At 40.5% G+C, this 22,862-nt stretch overlaps 1 protein-coding gene across 3 annotated transcripts in view; it reads right to left on the bottom strand.

Moving 5' to 3' along the window:
* LOC147011580 (adhesion G protein-coupled receptor G2-like) overlaps nucleotides 1–18,719 on the bottom strand; it is a 65,337-nt gene extending 46,618 nt beyond the window's left edge. Inside the window, exons 1-6 of one of the 3 annotated variants that reach the window (XM_085858342.1) lie at nucleotides 18,362–18,719; nucleotides 17,011–17,093; nucleotides 14,668–14,729; nucleotides 14,125–14,196; nucleotides 13,279–13,514; nucleotides 13,066–13,189 (exon numbers count right to left, since the gene is read on the bottom strand). In XM_085858342.1, coding sequence (XP_085714468.1) covers nucleotides 13,066–13,189; nucleotides 13,279–13,514; nucleotides 14,125–14,196; nucleotides 14,668–14,729; nucleotides 17,011–17,093; nucleotides 18,362–18,638 — 854 coding nt within the window. In that variant the 5' untranslated portion in view covers nucleotides 18,639–18,719. Of the gene's footprint in view, nucleotides 1–13,065; nucleotides 13,190–13,278; nucleotides 13,515–14,124; nucleotides 14,218–14,667; nucleotides 14,730–17,002; nucleotides 17,094–18,361 lie in introns of all 3 variants that reach the window. The other 2 variants (XM_085858343.1, XM_085858344.1) reach the window with 2 other exon arrangements.
* Between the last annotated feature and the right edge of the window lie 4,143 nt (nucleotides 18,720–22,862).

Raw genomic sequence — 22,862 nt, 5'->3', positions numbered from 1 at the left:
AAGGAAGTGAAGGCGAGTGCTTTATATGTAAGTCTCAATAAGGTAGACGCTGATTGGTTCAACCGTAATGATGTCACGGTTAATCCGAACGCCCATTGGCCGGCTCATCATCTTCACCTCGAGTTCCCATTGGCTGGAGCAGAGTTCCTCGATGATTGACATTTGCAACCACATCCTGGTGAGAGGGGGGATGGGTTTCCGCTTTGGTCCATTCACCATTTGTTACCGTACTTCCCTTGATCTTTCCATGCTGAAAGAGACACAGAGATCATACAAATTCCTTTTGACGACACAGTATTGGATCGGTGGTAAGGATGAAGATTGCTTCCAACATACGTAAATTAAACGAGCTCCAACCTCGGCTCAATATCCTGAACATATCTGCATTGTACTGGTCTGCACAGATTGCGTTGGCAACCAAGTGCTGTGCAATGGCAGATGAAGCAGGTACAGTGGCCGGTGGTTGCTGGATATTTCTACATGCTCGCACTGATTGTGTTCTGACCCTCACAATCTTTCTTCGAATCGCCAAGGGGACGTGTTGTTTGATCCGATCAGCCAATCTTAGTGTTGTGCGGCCCATGTACCGAGCTTCACATTGGCACTTAAACTCATAAATAACATTGCTTGTTTGTGAGGTGGGCAGCACATCCTTGTTGACTGACATCAGCAAGCGGTGAGAGGTAAAGATTACTTGGGGTTGCACAGCCAGAACCGTGTTGGACACAATTTGTTTGGACACAATATGTTTGATTTGTACTTCAAACCTTCGTGATTATTGCCCTTTCCAGGGCATCCTGATATAGACTGGACATTTGTCCGGACCAATCTTCCGAACTTTTGTCGTGTTTAGAAACTTGTGTATGTATCTCTTAACGATATGCTCAGGATAACTATTCTCATCGAGTATATTCATGATTTTGTCAATTTCAGCAGGAAGATTACAAGGTGAACAAATCCTCTGTGCTCTGTTAACCAGGATATTGATCAAGGCAATTTTGTTTCTCATGAAGCTGTAGGAGTCCTACCGAGTTTTCTGCCCTGTGAAAGTTGGCTTCTGGTAGACGGATGTTGTGAAACCAAGGTTGGATCTATCAACCAACACGTCCAAAAACGGTAATGTGTTTGACGAGTCCAGCTCCGTGGTAAACTTCAGCGCTGGATGGAGAGTGTTGAGCCATGCCTGGAAATTGTCACATGCCGTCCGAGACTCAAACAAAGCAAAAATGTCATCTACATACCGATAGTATACGATGGGGGAATCGACCCCTTGCCAACCAGTCAGTTTAAACATTTCATTATAGCCGACAAAGATATTTGCAAGAGCTGGGCCTCATGGAGAACCCATGGCCACACCGTCCGTTTGAACATACATCATGTTGTTAAAACTGAATTCCACCTCCCTTGTTGCTGTGTTCATTAATTCCATGAAGACGTGTTCTGAGATCATCGGTTTTTCCAGATCGGTGTGATACAGTGAATGTGCACATATCTCAATCGTCTCCGTCAATGGTACATTCGTGAACAAGTTTTTAATATCAAAGGATGCCATGATGTTGTGCTCACTTGTCGGTGTTTTAGCTCGAATTGATTCTGCAAATGTGAAGGAATCCTTAACCATGAAATGAGAAAGTGAATCCAATACTGGTTGCAGTACCTCTCCCAAACACTTGGCAAGTTCATGTTGTGCTGATCGCACCATGGACACTATCAGTCTTAGAGGGATATTCTCCTTGTGAATCTTCGGCAGGCCGTACATTCTTGGACGTTGGGCTCCACAGGTTTAATTCTGTCATACACCTCCTTTGATAGTTCTCCACATTTGAGAAGCTGCAACAGTCGTTTGACGATCTGACCTCCCACCTGAGGCGTGCGATCATGTTCCTCCGTTACACCGCCCAGATATTTAAATTTGGTTTCGTCTTTCAGGATGTCACTATTATGCAGAAGCCCTATTATGCCACTATATTTCAGGCAGCACGAAAATCTTTGGTCACTCTTATGTCATGTTTGTTTGTATCCATATTAAAGTTCTGTAGTACCAAACATCTGTTTATACCCCTCAGCTCGAATTGGCTAAGGGGTATTGTCGTCATAGGCGTTGTCCGGGCGTCCGTCCGGGCGGGTGTCCGTCTGTCAACTTTTGATTTCCGTCAATTTCGAGAACGCCTTATCCGATTAAATCCATTTTTTCAGGGTATGTTGGGGTTGAGGAGAGGAAGGTTCCTTTCGAAAATTGGCGTGCTGCGATTTTCAATGCGACCTCCATGGCAGCCATCTTGAAATTGGTTTCTATCAATTTCGAGCAGAATGCCTTGTCCGATTAAATCCATTTTTGCAGGGTGTGTTGGGGTTGAGTAGAGGAAGGTTCCTTTCAAAAGTGGGCGCGCTGCGATTTTCAATTTGGCCACCATCTTGAAATTAGTTTGCATCAAGGGGCTGAGGGGTTACGCCCTCTTTGCGGTGCTATATATGTGTATTTATATATATATATATATATATATATATATATATATATATATATATATATATATATATATATATATATATATATATAATATTTCAAAAAGTTGTGGACAGATTATGACAAAACTTCGTGCATGAGTTGTGTAGATGACAAGAACAAGCCAATTAGATTTGTGGTGACAAGGAAAATGTTAATGATTGGCTTCATAAAAACGAAAATCATTTCAGTGTAAGAATGTGTTGGAATGTTTTATGAAGTACTTTTGTGAAACTTTTTCGAAAGTGTAATTTGTCTTGATGTTTGTGTTGTAGAATGAGTGAAACTTTTGTTCGTCATGTTTCAAGGAATACTTTTGTTGTTGATTGTGTAGGTGTGTTCGGGTGTAAATCAGGGCAGGCTATTAATCTTCTCACCTGTGGAGATTTTGCTTTGCAATATGTTGGTAAAACTTCGCAATGTTTACATCAATGTTTGAATGGGCATCGATGTAGTGTGACTTGTGGTGGTAATTCGTATTTATATAATCATTTTAATGAGGCAGGACATGATTTTACTCATTGTTCAATCCAAATTACAGACGTGGTTAATGTTAATGATTTTGTTGATGAAGAGGATTGTAGTTTTGAGGGAGGACACAAAGAGGATTTTTGGATTTTAAGACCCCATGTGTGATTTATCCTTTGGGCCTTAATGATGGGGTACAAGGTATGAGGTCAGTTTCCCAGGGTAATGTTTGTGGGAATGTGTTTTTTTCTAATCCATTTTTTTTTTGAGCCAGGATGCAGATCCAGCCCAGCAGTGGGATACAAAATGTAAACCATTCAGCCTGGCAGCAGTATGCGCTCTACGGAGAGTCATTCTAGTTAGTTTGTGTGTTTGACATGACACTATATATTAAATGTGTGCTTCACATCATGTTCTTCCAATAAAAATAAAAGAAGTCGTCTGCTTTGAGCTGGTTCATGTCATCACTGCTCTTCTTATTATTGTTATTCAGCTTCGAAGCCCCACAGGTGAGAGAGCCTCTTGTTCTTGTTCATCTTGTTCTTCTCCCTCCTCTGACACAACTACACACAATGAACTTTGGTGCAGGAGGACGCTGTTCTGTCCATCATGCCTGTGCCGCACCAACCACAGTATCATCACCCACACACACACAAGCCAATATCCCCATACCCCACGATTTCCAATTGTTCTTCTTTTTCTTCTTCTTCTTCTTCTTCTTCTTCTTCTTCTTCTTCTTCTTCTTCTTCTTCTTACCAGATACAGGGGGTCCAATACGATTCATGTGCATGCACATGGTTTATAAGTGGATTGCTTCACACACGTTATGGATTCAGTCGAAAGATTGGTTCAAAAAAGAAAAGGTTAATCAAGGTTTGTGAAAAAGTTCTGATGTGAATTTTAAGCTGATTGTTAAAAGAACAGATGAAAAAAATCAAATAACTGCTACTGCAGAAAACTATGGTGTTGCTGAGGGCAATGTTTGTCGATAGCGATGTAGTCGGTCAATTTATGAAAAACAACCATCAAACCCACAAAAAATTGCAACAAAAGGTTTCTCAGTGGTTTTAATTCCAACTGGATATACTGATCAATAAAAAAGTCTACCAAAATCTGACATCCGGAAAGGCGTTAAAACAGTTATTTTTCTAATGGCCGCCACCGGGCTTTGAAATAACTAAAACAGCTATAACTTCTTCAATAATTGTGATAAAAACATAATTGTTGGTTCTGGCCCATGGTTTTAATGGATCAGCAATCCACTGGTGTCAATAAAATTTAGACTTGATCAGTATTTAACCTGAAATCCAAGATGGCGGCAAAAAATGAAGGGCGTAAAATCAATAAATTGTCTCTATATAATCAAACCTCTGTTAGGCAATCACCCAACATTTATCAAATTCTAACAAAAGGGTTTTCAGTATATTTCACACGTTCATGAATCTGCTTGGAGCAATAGGCACGTTGATGGCGGGAACTGGACTCAAAAACATCCTGGAACTGGTGTACGGTGAAAATGCTGTAGTTCATATGATGTCCGGAAAATCTGTTCAGAGGGCATTCCGAGGCCATCTACTGGTGAGAAAGTGTCTACATCGATTTATTGTGGCATCTGTGGTGGAGGAAAATCCTGAGTTCATGCTCCAAGTGGAAGAGATTGAGAAAATGTATTCGTATTTGCTAACGGGTGACATCTCTCTTGAAAGTCTTGAAGAATCAGCTGCAATTGTGAAGATCACTGATGAACTTGAAAAAAAGAAATCTGAACTTGCTGCACAATCCAAAACGAGTAAGCTGTAGCTGGTTTATCAGAAAATGCTCCATACTGCTCGGGCAATGATCAAGGCAGATCGCACTGGGTCTTGGAAGGATCACTTACAAGCTGTTGCTGATGCCTTGCCAATATTTACAGCAGCTGGACACTACAACTACCAGAAGTCCACTTATCTCTACGTACAAGAAATGAGTGAACTGGACAGCAAACACCCAGATGTGTATGAGAAGTTTCAAAATAGCTTCCATGTGATCCGGCGAACAAGTCAGTTTTGGGCAGGCCTCAGCTGTGATCGAGTCATCGAACAAACACTCATGAGATCACTAAAGAGCACCAGTGGCTTGACTCATGGCAGTAAGATGACAGAGGAACACCTAGCATTGTGGACAATGTCAGCCCCCATAACATCTGAGGTCAACGTCACCATGCAGGACTTCAATGATCTCACATATGCAACAAGCGAACAGAATAAAGAAGCAACTGGTGCCAGAATTGAAAGACATGCATTCGACCTCTCAAAGATAAGCACAAAGCTGAATGCATTTTCACCTTTCTCCTCTGATCCTACATTGAGAAATATCATAAATGGTATCGTGGCAAGTGAAGACATCAACGTGCATGAATATGAAGCTGTTGGGAACAAAATCATTGAGAGAATGATTGGACAACCTGTGTTTTCCTTCTCCATCAAGAGGACAGAGAAAGCAAAGACCCTGGGAAATTCTAATGCTCTCCAGGTTGCTCCTCACAGAACCATTGACTCCAGTGTGCTATTCCAGCAATTCCTGGTGGTATCCCAGATAGGTGATTTGTCACTTGAAGACGTGATGAGTTTTGAGCTCTGTCCATACCCTCCATCTAGTCAGGTTCACTATGTCAGTAAATTAATTTTCGTTCAAAATCTTTGTAGATTAGCAAACCTATACATTTTCGAAAATGTTATGACATGGGGAATCTAAAAATACATGTTTGCAGTTGCAGACATACCTGCATGGCCGCCATTTTGAAAATCCAAAAATGGCCGCCATGGTGGTATGTCCATAAATGTAATCATTGATTTTCGGATTCTCCACGTTATAACGTTTCTGAAAATGTATAGGTTTGCTAATCTACCAAGATTTTGAACGGAAATTAATTTACTGACATAGTGAACCTGACTATGTCAGTAAATTAATTTTCGTCTTTAAAAAATCAGTCTTTCAGAAACTCGTGGAAGATGATCAAGGCCTCCAGTTGTGTGCAGATACATTCACTTCGAGAGGCGTCAGCCACACTGAAATAAAGAAACTTGGCAGCCAAGCGATGGCCGTTATATTTGGTGGGGAGAGCACAAGTTCTCTGGCAGCCATGCGTTACAAGATATTCACAAAGAAGGTCGCTGCTGCCAAGTCTTTCGTTACACCTGAACGTCTTCCCCCAACGGAATCTGCCACCAAGTTTCATTGTCTCCGAGTGTACTACCAGGTCATGGTTTGGATGGGGATGGAGGGTGACCTCGATTCTCTGGACTGGGGCTGGGGACTTGAAGACAATCGATTTGTACCAATCATGACTGCCATGAATGCTGCACCAGACACTCTTCTGAAGATGATACACTGCAACTGCACCACAGCTTGTGACACACCCCGTTGCAGCTGCAGAAAGAATGGGCTTCCGTGTATGTCTGCATGTGGATCATGCCAAGTGACGTTTTGTGACAATCCACTAAATCAAGCCTCTGAAGAACTAGAGGACAGTGATGAGGACTGAAATTGTAACCTAAACTGCCATTATGTAATGTTCACAAATAAACGTTTCAGTGGCACCAGGTGTTCAGTGATTTTGGTTTCAGATGAAAAATTTATTGATTTTTGCACTCTTGAATTTTGCTGCCATCTTGGATTTCATGTTAAATACTGATCAGATCTAAATTTTATTGACACCAGTGAATTGCTGATCCATTAAAACCATGGACCAGAACCAACAATTATGTTTTTTTATCACAATTATTGAAGAAGTTATAGCTGTTTTCGTTATTTCAAAGCCTGGTGGTGGCCATCTTGAAAATGACTGTTTTAACCCATTTCCGGATGTCAGATTTTGGTTGACTTTTTTCTGTTGATCAGTATATCCAGTGGGAATGAAAACCACTAAAAAAAACCTTTTATTGCAATTTGTGGTGGGTCAGGTGGTATTTTGACCCGACTAATGCAGAAAGAGTTGTTGTCGAATGCGCACTCTCAACGAAAAGTATTCGGTGGGCCATAGCATGGCAAGCAGAAAAAAGTGTTGATAGCCCATCCACAGGAAACAGTGTTGTGTAGATGTGTGTGTTTGTGTGTGTGCACACGTCCGTCCGTCTGTCCAGGCCATAATCAAATAAATGAGCAAATACTGCAATGGAGTGTCAGGAGAAACTCAAATAGACAAAGATGGAGTCATCTGAGGAACCTGGATAGTATTTGGGTTTGGACTGCTACTTCTATACCCTCAAACCCATCCAAGTGCAGCCAGGTAAACCTTACAAAAACTTTTTGCAAGATTCACCTCTCTGTAGACAAAGAAAAAGAAAGAAAGGAGAGATGGAGGACAAGAATAAATCACTCACACCAACAGATAGCGCGCACACACACACACACACACACACACACACACACACACACACACACACACACACACACACACACACACACACACACACACATACACACACACACACACACACCCACACACACACCCACACACACACACACACCCACACACACAGCTATTGTCCAGAAATACCTTCCTACTTTTTTACCAAGTACCACCACAGAATGTAGAGTACACAGGGATCCACAACCACACACATCATTACACAGACCCTCGATTTACAATGAAGTTCCCTTTCCGGTAAACACTAATGACACACTTCGGGTTCAATTAATTCATCAAATTATGTATATATATTTTTTAAACCCCATTGATTATTTATTTTAATTCTTTCACAAAACATTCTTTCACACAATTTCCAATGTTACGGGAACCTGTTTACACAAAAAAACTACCAAACTTAAACAAGAGACTACAATGGCATCTAAAAACCTTCTCACATGACTGAATCAAACAATTAGCACAACAACCCCGCTCGAACATGATGGAATACATCTTCTTAGCACGAACCACAAAATTATCCTTAACAGAACAAATTCAAGCAAATCTAATAAGATGAGATGAAAATATATTGTAGCCTATCTTTACTGGTACATTACCAGATGAAAACGTCTACAAGACAACAGGAACACTAAAAGAGTCAACTTTATGATAAACATTTCTACTAAAACAATTATTTCAAATTCTGACTAACACATCCAGATCTGTCACTACACCATCATCATTACTACTCTTATCTTATTAGGCTTTCTGGATAAATCCTATGAATCAGTCTATCAAAAAACATGTAATTAAGAAGTTTCTTGATAGACTGATTCATCAATATAATGCCATGTAGAAAATAATATTTTAGCTAAGCCTAACTACTTCTCCTTCATCAACTTCTGCACAAATGAAAACTCACAATAAACAAGGAAAATGTCCCCTAACAGGGGGATCCAGTTCCCTCCCATTGGAATGCCTTTTATTTGTTGAAATAGTTTCCCACAAAAAAGATACAAAAGTGTTAAACAAAATATAACAAGAAAAAGAGCAATTAGAGATTGCAGACCCTTGCCAGGACATGTTTTGTGTGGTGTTTGTGTACTGATGTGTTATGTTATTAATAAGAGGCATAATTAAAACTGCCACTTTATAACTGCTGGCAGCGATGACAGGGTACCAAGACATCCCACTTTTATTGGACACATGACCCTGACCCATGATGCCTTTTAAAATTATTATTCAATTGAATTCAGAATGGGATTAAAATAAATTCAATTCAAATCAAATGGAAGACCAAATAGGTACAGTCCTGTAATGGAGTAATCAGAAGGAACCTGAACAAACAAAAAGCAAAGATGAACTCATCAGGAGAACCTGGATAGGATTTGCATTTCAGCTTCTACTCCTCTACCCTCAAACCTATCCAGGAACAGCGAAGTGAGCCGGATTCAAAAAAAAAAAAATCTAAAATAACCCAGATGAAAAAAATCAAATAATTCTGGCTGCCAGACTATGTGTCTGATCAAATTTAAATTTAAAACATGTATTCAACATCTCTACTCGATCATAATTGTGAAGTTTCACATCGACTGATTAAACTGTTCAAGAGAAAACATTATTTCATATTTTCTTCAATCCAATATGGCTTTTAAACCATGTGACCTATCAATTATTCCTCAACAAACTTGTACATCCAAGGCGTGTGGAACATTTTTGTGAAGTTTATCCTTGATGTCTGCCATTCTGGAGAAGAAAATTTTATTTTATTGGTTTTAGGGTAAATTAAAAGTGGCTGCCAAACCATGTGACCTATGATGTAATATGTGTGAACCTTTTGTCCCTCATGGATAATCAACATGCATGAAGTCTGAAGTGCATGATTATCTGCACTATATTATTATATATCATGCACTATATTATTATAGTGCATGATTATCTTCGTGCATGAAGATAATCAATGTGCAATGAGTCATATGAGTGAACTTTACTCATATGACTGCCTATCGGCAGTCATATGAGTAAAGTTTTACCTCGATCTGTTCAGCCACTTCAAAGATTTTAGGTTTTTATTTATTTTTATTTTTAATATGGCTGCCAAATCATGTGACCAATGACACCATCAATGCTGTTTAAAAAAAAAAAAATCTGTGGACCATTTTATCCTGCGATGACCCTGAAAAATTTTCATACTGATCAGATGTAGCATTCTACATATGCAATTATGATGTCATAATGAAGGCACCTATGGCATTACAAAAAATCACACTTATTCCCCATGAGGGGGACTTGTCGTGTCCAAAATTTAAATTTTGTTTTTTCAAATCTTTCATTTGTGTGGTTTCGGAGATGCAGAGGTCAAAAGTTTTTTCTTTTTTCCAACATGGCTGCCACACCAAGTGACCTATGAGGTCATAATTATTAAAACATTCTGCATGAGTGTTCACACCTCTGTTGAAAATTTCGTCTCAATCCAATAAGCTGTTGCAGAGAAAAACACAAAAGTTCCGTGTGGGCAAACAAACAAACAAACAGACAAACAAACAAACTGACAGACAGATAGACAAACAAACAAACAAACAGACAGACAAACAAACAAACAAACAGACAAACAAACAGACAGACAGACAGACAAACGGACTCAAATGCAATATCCTCTCTTTCAGCGAGGGTAATTAACAGCATCTTTAAATTTTTGCTTGTCAAAACAATTACAATCCACATATTTTTTTCTTCAAAAACAATGACTTCTCAAACCTGATACATAAAAAATTATTATAAGAGTTAAAAACTTTATCATTAACACTAAAGAGTGCAACATCAAACAGTGCAAGATCCAAATTTGTACACAATGCAGAAAAATCAAAAACATCAACAGATTTAATATTGAGGTATCTAATCCTATTTAAAAACTCTCGCGTAACTAATACTCCAGAAAGTGTTAATACCAGAATTCTTACTAATTGCGAAACAATATTTCCTAAATTTTTCCCGAACCACTCGTAAACCTGAATGAACCATAACTGGCAATTGTTTCAATGTGCTTTGGCAAGCTCTTGCTATAAACATAAACTTATATGGGTTTTTGTGAAGCTCAGGGATCCAGAAAATACAAGGAATACATAAATTTACCTCTTTACAATTAATGTTCAAATTATTACCCAAAATTTCCTGATGCTCAGCTATAATGTCTCGGAGATGCTCTTGACATGGAACATATGTGCCATTTCCTATATGAGTGAAGGTAACTTTATCAATACCTTTCTTCCTTAATAAAACCTCAAGGTAAAACCTTTTACAAACTACCACAAAATTATTAGCTGCTTTATCTGCCGGAGCTATAACCTGAATATCCTTACAAAATTTAAGCCTACTTTACAATGGTTTTGACCAATCCTGGGAAATCAACGCTCAACGACTAAAAAACTTAATCCTGTTCAAAATTTCCACAACCCTCTCATACCATGTACTAAAAACGTTTTCAGATAACCTAAAGTTTTTACACATTTTACTAACAAAATTAGAAACAGAATCAACAATAGAAGATCAATACAACTCCATTGCTGAATCACTAGTTCCTGATATTTGGCTCCCATTTTCATAAGATCCCTAATATCAGTATTACTAATAATATTCAAATCCCCAGAAATCACATGCCCACATGGATCATAACAAATAGATGAAGAGGAGCTTACACAGTCAGTTGCTAAAATATCCCTAACTGTATTTATACTAAGAGCTTTAAGAAATTTACCAGAATTAAATAAGGATTGGCCTACAGTCTTGGTGAAGGTTTAATACACTTTCAATGGGGTTCGCTTCATAACTTTTTCTGGCACAAACTTCTCGATACTGGGTCCCGAAAAATTGAATGTCCTTCAAGGTTATCCACCTGCTTGCTAGAACACTAACAAATCAACATCTCACTACTCACATGGTTTTTGACAGGAGAGCTAATTTTAAAAACCCTGCAACAAAAAGCTTTCACCAAAAAAGAAAACATGACATATGTATTTTCTAAACTCCGTAGGTTATGAGCTAAAAAACAAATGCTTGGAACATGATCTCAAAAGAACATAAAACTCATGAAAAAGTTTCCCTTCATGAAAGCATTTGAGTCTATCAATTATATCTGAAATCCAAATTTTTGGAGTTGTACCTTCTTACTATGACGTCCATGACCCCTCGGTGTCATTCTAATTGGATTAGAAAAATATTCATTACCACAACCAATACCCTGGGAAACCGACCCCATACCTTGTACCCTATTATTAACGCCCAAAGGATAAATTCTTATACAGTATAGGGTCCTAATCCAAAAATCCTCTTTGTGTCCGAGCTCAACACTCCAATCATCTTCATTATCAAAATCATTAACATTAACCAAGTCTATAATTTGGATTGAACAATTCATAAAGTCATGTCCTACCTCATTAAAATGCTTATATAAATACGTCTTAACACCAGAAGTCACACTAGACCGATGCCCATTCAAACGTTGATGCAAATATTGTGAAGTTTTACCAACATATTGCAAACCACAATCTCCACAGGTGAGAAGATAAATAACCTGCCTTGATTTACATCCTAACACACCTTCACAATCAACAACAAAAGTCTTCCTTGTAACATGACAAACAAAAGTTTCACTCGTTCTAAAAACTTAACAACACAAACATCGAGACAAATTACACTTTCAAGAAACAGCTTTACATGTACTTGATAAAACACATTTTTACACTAAAATGATTTTCTTTTTCCTTAAACCAATCAGTAACGATACGCTGCTCCGGCACATGCTCCTATACCTGACCTGACCTGAGTCATTAACGACATTTTTTTGGAATTCAATCTCGTCTGGTTGGCTCAAACCAAGCAGATGTGATGGGCTGAGCAGGATACCAGAATAACTTATTTTTACCATTTGAACTTTTGTCATTAAATCTTCAACAAACCTTTATGATGAGAATGTGGAGAACACAAATGAATAAAATGTACAATCTTTTTTTAAACTGTCGTTTTCATCGGATTTCATCGAATTTAGAGTACAAAGTGAATGATGGACGGACTTTGCATTTTGAGATGCTTTCTCGTTGACTTTTGAGACGGAGTGAAGGAATGCCCATTCCAAGAGACGTGATTTTCCCAAAAACATGTGAAGTTGCTCGAGGGATGCTGAAATCGGAGTTTAAAGACAGTCGTAAATGGTGCAGGTGCATTAGGCATCATACTGTGAATAACAGACAAACTATGCACATTGGTTATTGCCTATTGTAGTATATGGTCATCTTTTTATGTGTAGCCACAAAAAATGTTTTTTGGCACCTCATCCTAAATTGTCGGTCATCTGATATTTGAGATCAGATTATGTTCGAGCCAATATGGTATTTTGAGGGGAGTTAAGGAGGAGGCACTGAAAAGGGAGTGTAAAGAAGCGAAATGGATGGGGGTGGAAGAAATGGTTGGTGTGTGTCAAACATTCCAACATATTAAAATATAATGTTTATGTTGTAGATAGTCCCTTGGTGATAGTGATTCCCCAAATAGTAGACACAGAAAGTATTTTGAAGGCTGTGCTAGTTTACCAACACATGGTTGTTTGTGAAGGTCTGTCTACTCAATACACAGTTGGCATGCAAGGTTCAGATACTGGAGACATACTGCACAGTAGTAAAATGCTCCACCTCTTTCAGGATGTTTATCGTACCATTTCCGGATTGCTTCTCGGGGTGGATTGTAGGAACAGAGTTGTCGAATTGTAGCTGAGTTTTCCACGAGAGGCCAATGATATGTCCCTTTGATGGTACTCAAGATGTTGGATTGGCATTGGTCTAAAAGCAGAAAACAGCATTGTAAGTCAAACAGAACAACGACTGAGACTCAAATGTAACAACATAAACAAGAATGTGCATCATCACACCTGTAAGAAACCCATTCAAAGTTTCCAGTGAACGATTTCCAATTTGTGGTGTTTTTTGGAAGCGAGAGACAGGCTCAGATTGTAGCTTAAATCCAGTTGTTTGGGTCGTTGATGTGACGCAGTCCCTTCTTTGATCTCTTGAGGCCTCCGTTGTGGTTTGGCTGCTCCAGGGAGAGCTCGATGGAGGGGGTGAAGAATTTGTGGGAGACGCTCCAAAAAAGGCGTCAAATCTGAGCCTGTGGACAGACGTACAAGTATACATCACTTGAGCCTCAATTCACTATAAAACATCTGACAAACATCATTTTTTTGATGAAAGCACATTTGGATTTTGGTTCCAAGTTGGATAGAAGTCAATCCATAGAGAGTTTGAAATTCCACACTGCAAGCATCTGCATGGAAACGATTGAACTCCATTAGTCGGAGGCTTGTAGTAGAGCTTGAACACAAATACCATGGAGGACAAAAACAAGAGGAGACATCGGTGTACTTTCACAACAAGGCAGATGCACATGATACACACGATTTCGACCTGGGTTCCCCCACATCACGAGCACAAATGGAGATGCTAACAGGCCATAAACCAGACTTATAATCAAGATTTGTTTCACCAATAATGCCAGCTCAAAGGCGTTTGCTGTTACTCTTTCCACAACATATAATCTTTCAAGCCTGAAAATGAATGAATAAGAGACACTCCCATCCTAAGAAGACTGAGTGCAACACCGAAGAAGAGACAGAGAAGAGAAAAGACCACTTCATACTCGGTGCCACTAATTGATTGATTGTTTGAGCTACTGACCATTGATGGTTACATGTGGTGTGTTTTCTTTTCTCCAAACTTACCAAATCATTTTGCCAGGGGATGACACTGACGTGTGTTGCGGTGAAGAGGAAGGACGTGATTGTAGAAATTTTCTGATGGTGAAAGAAGCAATTCTGATAGAAAAAAAACCCACTTTCTTGTTGTCATTTTTTTTTTTAATCAAGGTTATACCATTCGAACCTTCACCAACTATTAGCTGTAATTCATTCCATCGGTTGCCTCTCCTCCCTAGATCATTTCAGTGAAGAGTATTGAATCTGTTATTAAAATTGTAAATAATGTGACATTTGTGTTCAAGGAGAATCAGAGGTGTGTTCAGTTACCAAGTTTCTTGGAGAGTGCTTGCCAACTGGCTTAAGCACTCAAACAAACACTCCTTCCAAAATAGTTGATAAGGAACATCTGGCTTGGCATGCGCGAGCTTGCTGCTTGGTAACTGAACACATCCCAGGTTTGTGTGCAAGGGTATCACACAAAAAGGATATTACTGGTGTTTTGACAATGGAGTCTCATCATCATGAGATGAATACTCAGAAGGTAACATCAAACAAGACACTTCTCACCTGATGTTTGAAAACCTTTGTTGTTGTTCTTGTTTAAACCATTGCTGAAATATTGTTTGCAGCTAAGGGAAGAAATGGGGACAGAACAGAAGAGATGAACATAGGAAGACGTAACAAACGAGAAAGGGGATATGAAGTATAAATTGAGAGGTGTACACAGGTGGAGTGAAAGTAAATGCAAGGTAAACATTTTAGTGAGTCAAGTTCACAATGTTGGGAAATATTTCAATCCATCCATCAGAACCATGCTCTGTGCAGAGCGTTGGTGCTGCCTTAGCGGTCTCCTTGGCTATTGGGCATACTCCTGGACAGGTCACCACTCCAACACAGGACATTAGCATGCTGGCACTCATTTTGCCAACCTCAGAAGGATGGCAGGCTGAGTCAACCCCACCTGGTATTAATTCAACAGAGTAGTGGGATTTGAACTCAGGACCCTAGGATCCCAAGCCCACCACCTAACCATTAAGCCAACACCAGACATATATTTCAATGGAAGATCAATAAAAACATGGGTTGACCATAATGAATCATTTGCTCACTTTTAGTAATAAATTTATGTCATGAACAACATTTACTCGTTCCACTTCATAACGCCAAAATTAATTAATTTTTTGGGCAGAGATACATGAGTAATTAAAAAAAACGTTTTGGTTGTAGTAATGAGTCCAGATACTGTATATGGTCCTAAAAACGAGTCTAAACGGTCCCAATATCCCGAATGAAACAGTATTGGGGTCTCGGAGGACTAGATGAGTCCGAGAAGATCAGCCTTGTAAACTGGGAATTGTGTGGAAGATTTTATTTATAAATTAAACCTTTCTGACATCTAAACATATTGTAAAGTAGATCATACAGTAATTTACTACTGCGAGCAATATTCTACAACCTGAATGGACTCCAGACCAATCGATGTCACACCTTGCTTACTTCAAGGAGTTCTTGGGGGGGGGGGGGAGACGTTAATTTGGTTCGCCATTTTGGTTTCCATAACTAGCTGACCAGACGTGGCCAATGCTGATTCTTTATGCGAGGCTCAACCACAACCTCCTCGTCTTAGGATCGTTTGTTAACGGATAAAAATGTAATGAGGGAGTTCTCTTGGTTGTTTCAATTCAGGTTGTTGTTCAGCAGTTTTACGTAGGTATGTATTTAAACATAAATATGAGTGCCGGCCTTCTCAGGTTGTCATGCAAGCAACATCTGCAAACAAAGATTAGGGATCGTACCCCCAAATATTCTCTACAATTACTTGCGGTAAACATCCATTGACATCAATAAGGGGTCCATTGCTTTTTTGTCCCCTTTATCGTTGAACAGTCCATGAGTGAACTTAGCACTTGCAGAAGCAATACCTCTTTATCCCACGTCATAGACCCTCACCTTTATCCCATGTCATACACTTCCTCACCCTCTTTATCCCACGTTATATACCTCCTCACACCCTTTATGCCCCGTAATACCACCACACTCCCTTTATCCCACATCATATACCTTCTCACTCCCATTATCCCACATCATATACCCCTCATCGTTATCCCATGCCATAAACCTCCTCACCCCCTTTATCCCACATCATTTACCTACTCATTCTCTTTATCCCAAATCATATACCTCCTCAATCTCTTAAGCTCATGTCATACCCCCTCAACTCTATCCCATGTCATACCACTTCCTCACCCCCTTTATCCTACATCATATACAACCTCACCACCTTTATTCCATGTCATACACCTCCTCACCCCCTTTATCCCACTTCATATACCTCCTCACGTCGTTTCCCATTGGGACCATACTCTGTACTGAGCGTCGGTGCTGCCGAAGCAGTCTCCTTGGCTATTGGCACAATCCTGGATGGGTTGCCACTCCGACACAGGATACTTGGATGACTCGGTCATCCCAGCAAGCTGGTACTCATTTTGCCGACCTCGGAAGGATGGCAGGCTGAGAAAACCCCCTGGTGAATTAATTCAGCGGTCAACGGGGCTTGAACTCAGGACCTTGGGATCCCAAGCCACCACCCTCACCACGAAGCCAACACCAGGCAGAAGAGCCAACACCATCACCTCGTTTATCCCACATCATATACCTACCAGACGTGGCCTCGGATGACTAGATGAGTCTCCTCACCCCCTTTATCCCACGTCATACCACCTCACCCCCTTTATCCCACATCATATACCTACCAGACGTGGCCTCGGATGACTAGATGAGTCTCCTCACCCCCTTTATCCCACGTCATACCACCTCACCCCCTTTATCCCACATCATATACCTCCTCACCCCCTTTATCCCACATCACACCATCTCACTCCCTTTATCCCACATCATATACCTCCTCACCGCATTTCTCGACATATTCTTGAGGTTCAGATGCAGCACAATTTTTCCTTGTCTTCTTTTCCATGGTAAAAACACTCTCTTACCTTTGTTTGGAAAGAGAAGTAGATGGAGAAAGAGGTAGAGAGATTGAGATAGGGAGGTACAGTTGATAGATGTAGAGGTCGAGGGAGAGAGAGAGAGAGGGGTATCATCATTGGCTTTGTATACAAAGCAGGCCCAATCTATCTTGTGATTAATGAAGTCACAACTTGGAATCATACGAGCTTAAAAAGGAGGAAAGAGTGGACACCAAGTATTCATCCGATTTTGTTTAACATGAGGGACGTAGCCACTGAAAAAAATATTAGGGGTGGGGGGCCCAGGGTATTTGGGGGTGTAAATTAGTACAGTAATTCAAAAAGTTGATATTCACTTTGGGTTAAGTCACCGTGTTTTAGAGGAAACTGGGAATAGAGGAATTGCATGAATGGGAGAATTCCATGTTCTTAAAATGGGTCCATAAAAGGCCTGGAAGAGAAATTGCAAGTGAGGGACCAAAAGAGACACAGCAAGGGAGAGCTTAATCAAGGAGTAACCATTGGATTTATCCAAGACAAGACAATCCATGGAAGTTTGTTTATAAAATATCACAGGAACGTGATTTATACATGTTTCTAAAGCATGTTTATTCCAATTTATAAACTGAAAACACGATGATTCAGCGTCTTCACGACAAAATGTATACATCACATTTATAGGTAAGAGCCATTTATTTATTACATACGCACAGGAGGAGGAAAAGGAGGAGGCGGTGGTTCTGGCTGATGCATACATGCATGGTGTGTATCGGGGAAAGGGAAGGGGTTCACAATCTTCCACCTTAAATACTTAATAAAAAGATAGTTGCTGAGCATAACAATGATGGAAAAAAACCTGCTTGGCATCACAAAAGTAATAAAAGTTTATGGAGCTGAATTAAATTTCCTGTGCAGCAGGAATCATTTACAAGAAGGTATCATTAGTATATTAATAAATACTCATGAAACATCTGTGAAGATGGCAAACTAAGCTTCGACAACATAATATATTTTATAACAATTAAAAATAGGACTACCAAAAAAAAAAAAAATAGGATTGTAAGAGCCCCAGATAAGTTATATGTTATTACAGCGACAAATGGTATAAATGTAACGTTTCATAAACTTAACTCTCTAATCAATATCAACTCATTCAGGGTGTTTTAGGTAAATCTGTATTAAAGGTCCATGATGATTCTTAGGATGAGTTCCACTGCCTGATAGATTGATCCACAATTTCCAATGGAAGGTTTAAGGTGATCATTTCAATTATAATCCGTCCAATAATGTCTTACCTTTGTCAGACGATGGTGAAGGTGGAGGTGAAGGTGAGGATGGTGTTGGATGCAACGCTGTGGACGTCAAGGAAGACCGAGGTGTCGATGGCGGCAAGGAAGACTTGGAGGCTACTTGAGGCCAGGACATTGAATGTGCTTGGTTTAGTAGAGTAAAGAGAAACAGAATAGTTCCCGAGGTAGATATCAGTTTTGATTTTCTCCTTTGGTTATACAAATGCTTTCTCTCCATCCCTAACATGACAGGTGATATCGACGCACTACTCGGCCTTGCCATGTGCACGCGACTCTCATTCTCCAACGTGCAAGATGCTCTGGCTACAGCTCGGTGAATGTTCTGCAGAACAAGTGAGGGGCCTTGTATGGGAGAATATGAGACATGTGTGTGTCCTTAATTTTCCCTCCCTCCTCTCCCTCTCATTCACATCCCTGTAAACACCAAAAGCCCTCCTTAGAGGAATAGGCAGGGGGGTGGGGGTGTTTGGGAGTGGGGGAAGACTTGCTCGTTTCACATGATTTATCCCAAAACTACATTTACTTGGGCTGTAACTCCTATAAACGCCCTATGAATACATCATGTTATATACAGAAAGTTGTATAAGTTCAAAACGTTGTGAGATTATCTCGCCTATGGCCGTTTGTTGATGAGCGATCCACCTGACACATACTCCAATCAATCGGCCTGCAATCTCACAAAATGATAAACTACACCCAGCGTTACTCAATTCCGAGGGAGATATTCTTCATGTAGGAAGACAGAAACAAGTCTTTACAATTTTGTAATAATCATTCAAACAAGTACGCAACACCTGTCACTGTACTACTCAGTGTTTGAAGACAGCCTTGGTCTTGGTATTAAATCGACATGTTCATACTCATTAAAATGCTTCCACCGTCAATACTTTAACTATAAAGGAAACAAACCATATATTTAATTTTGTATCCAAAGTCGAGGCTCATGGAGGAGCGAGAACATCGGATGGATCATGACGAAACAGAACAAAAGGAACAGTAGAAAGAGATCACCCTCCATCCAAAATAGATCCCAAATTTTCTCAGATCACCCCCCCCTTCTAAAACTATGATCTTTTCTACACCTGTTCATCCCACTCCCCCCAAATGTTGCTTCTGTACCAATCTTCCAAGAGGAGAACACACGGGGCGACAAGACACTGCACATCCACAAACTCTCAGGATGGAAAAAAACTGGAAACGAGGAAAGAGGTGTGCTTGGGAGTGGTGGGTTCATGGGGGTATGAAAGATAATGGTTTTGGATGGTGGATGATGTGAGAAATCAATTTTATAGATATTAAATGTTGTTTAAAAAAAAGCTTTTTATAAATGAGTCATATGCATTGGCAAAACCAGGGAGGGGGGCTCAGGGGGCTCTCCTTGGTTCAAGTCTGGGAAAGGTAATCTGACTGGATTATCACTACTGGCAGTGCATCACAATAGAGGTATCTTAGTAGAGTCTGTGATTTATGAGCCCGTCACCTTGATTTTGTTTGTTAACCCTTTGAAACCTGAGCTCCTTGAACTTTCAGCTCCCCAACCCTGGGCTCCCTGGAGAAAAATCTGGCCACTCAGGTATATGGAGGTTTGAATAGCAGTCAGTAAACTGGCCACAGGGGTATATAGAGATTTGAATTGTGGCTGGTAAAACGGCCACAAGGGTTCAAAGGGTTAATATTTTGTGGACCTCTGCTACATACTCATTTAGCAGGTAACCGTTGCACCCCCCTCCCTCCCTTGCACCTAAGGAAAATCCTGGTCGCACTCCTGGTCATATTATCACTCTCTCTCTCTCTCTCTCTCTCTCTCTCTCTCTCTCTCTCTCTCTCTCTCTCTCTCTCTCTCTCTCTCTCTCTCTCTCTCTCTCTCTCTCTCTCTCTCGTTCTCTTGAAAGTCCTCGAAGACGAAGATGATGGTAATCTCCATCACAAATGAAATCTTGATGAGCTTAATGAATATCACTGAGTGGGACAATGCTGTGACTCTGAAGACCGATCCAGGCTTGTCACCATCTTCCACAGATGTCACACACATATTAAGGATCTTGTGCATGAAGGGCCTCTTGAAAACATCTGGACATTTCCCCGATGTATCGAAAACTGCACACTCCGAACTGAAAGCAAAAAGGAATTTGTAAAAACGACCAATTATTAAATGATCCTTTAATCGTTTATGGAAGAGTGCTAATTGAACAAGTTGCTTCGAGCGTAATTTTAACCTTCAAAAACGATTTTATATGTAATCATAAACAGAGTGCCAGTCACATCACACATCGGTTTGTGCTTGAGCGATCAGAATGACCGCAGAGCTGGATCTCTCCCAGGAAATGTTGGTTAATCAGACTGGACCTCAGCCTGGTGAAATAAACCAGCAGTGGTGACAACACCAAGTAAACAAAAAGCTTGGCTTGCTTGAACCAAAGTGTTGGGTTTACGTTCTGGGCAAAAGCAGGACAGATAATTAAAAACAGATATACGGCCCATGGCAAGCCATGATTTAATGAAGAGCCAGATGTCAAGCTATTTTGTTCTGCTTTGGTTCCTCATTCCTTCTCTGTCTCTGTCTCTCTCAGTCTCTCGCTCTTCTGATTTCACCTCCTTATCGTTCTTTCACACTCATTTTCCTTGCATCCTTCCATCTCTGATATCCTCTGGGTCTCTCTCCTCTGCATCTGATACAGATTCCGCCCAAGGCGACAGATGTTAAATGATGACTCCATTTCTGTCCCCACTGTCTGCACTTGGCATTTCTTGTCTATCTTTATTTTTCTGTCTGTCGTGTACTTCTCACTTTGTTTTTTTAAAATCAGGTAGATTCCCAAACTCAAATGCTCATGTGGTCACGGAAGCTGGCATTATCATCTCCAAATGTTGTGACAAAATAGACATGTTGGACTCACATGCTTATCTGTACTGAATGTTGCATTTAAAAGTTTCCTCATGTCCATTTAACATGCTGCTATAGATGAGCCTGGGCTGTGAGCATGTCAGGAACACACCCTCGCTTAGCTCAGCAAAGAGGCTCTTGTGCGGAGTCCAAGATCCTGTCGACTCAGAAAAATTCCACTCATTTCTGCTTTTCTTTCTTCATATCCTTCTCAGTTGTTTCCAAAGAAAATTTTCTTTCATTCCTTCAGCCCCCTCCCCCCCACCTCCTCTCATAAAACCATGTGCCCACATCCCTCCTAGTGTCTCCAAACCCTGTTTTTGCTTTGGCTCTATTTCAAACATCATCTCACCCGCTCTCCATCTCCCGAAAACTTAGCCAATCCGAACAAAGACGCCTCTCTCCCTCATTGGCTTGTGAATGAAATTTCAGGAAATATCATAGTAAATGGTGGAGCAATAAAGCAGATAGTGAGAGGGTAAGAGTGATATCGCCTACATTTGGGTAAACTGAGATATTAAATAATTGTAACATTCTGTCCTCGCCTCTAAGCTGTTAGTGTGGATGGGCCGAGAAAATGTTCACGTTTGTGCTTGGAACATGTTACCGAGCACGTTATGAAACAACAGAGATGGTTAGGTCTTGTGGTTGTCTGCCATAATTGAGAGAGGATGCCATCCATACCCATGACGAAGTGGAAGAAACAGCCGTCGCTCGAAACTGTAACACCATCTCCACATTTCCCCAGATACCAGCACATATACTTTCTCTTCCTGTTGCCATTTCCTGACAGTCACCACAAGAGCACCTGAAAATTATTATCTGTTCTCAACACAAATTTCTGCAAGTCAAATGAACCAGCATCTATTTAGAATGGAGTGTGTATCATTTACTCTTCTAAGAGGATTTAACCTAGGAAGCTAAAACTTTGAGGGTCCACACTCCAACCTCCAGCACTCCTCCCCCCCCACCTTGCGTCCACATATTCACCATTAAATACTCCCCCCTCCATCATCCACCCACAATCCCCCATTAACCATCACCCTAACAATACACACCACCACCCCACTCTCCCTCCCCCATCACCACTCCCCCCTCCACTAGGACAGGACATCGACACAGCACAACACAGCATGGACACGGCATGCATGGCATGGACACTGCATGGCATGGACACGGCATGGCATGGACACGGCATGACTGCAGATACAAATGGCGTCCTGAGAAAGTATGAAACAGAATGATCCTGTAACATACAGGACACCTGATCAGCCTGTGACGGTGGGCCAAAGCTGTCACCCATTTTGTCGGCGGTGTCTGAGTGTGCTGGGTGATGTCAGCTGTTGGGCGATGATAGGTATTTCTGCTGGAGTAATATAACTTATTTATCAATTACTGTATTTTAAAAATCCATAATAAACCCTCAACTGAATGGAAAAACAAAACGTACCAATATGTAGTGAAAATGCGACCGGCGTTTTCATCTTTATGAACACCTTCATTGTCACCATCTTCATCTGAATCGCTTGCATGAGGCTCCAAATTATTCAGCTCCACAACCCCCCCCCCACCCCCCCCCGAAAGCATTTCCGTCACTAATTT

Source organism: Eptatretus burgeri, chromosome 15, assembly GCF_056783735.1.
Source record: "Eptatretus burgeri isolate ZD-2024b chromosome 15, Ebu_testis_v1, whole genome shotgun sequence".
NCBI lineage: Eukaryota > Metazoa > Chordata > Myxini > Myxiniformes > Myxinidae > Eptatretus > Eptatretus burgeri.
Note: the sequence above shows the minus strand (reverse complement) of the source record. Positions and strands in the feature narration are given on the sequence as shown.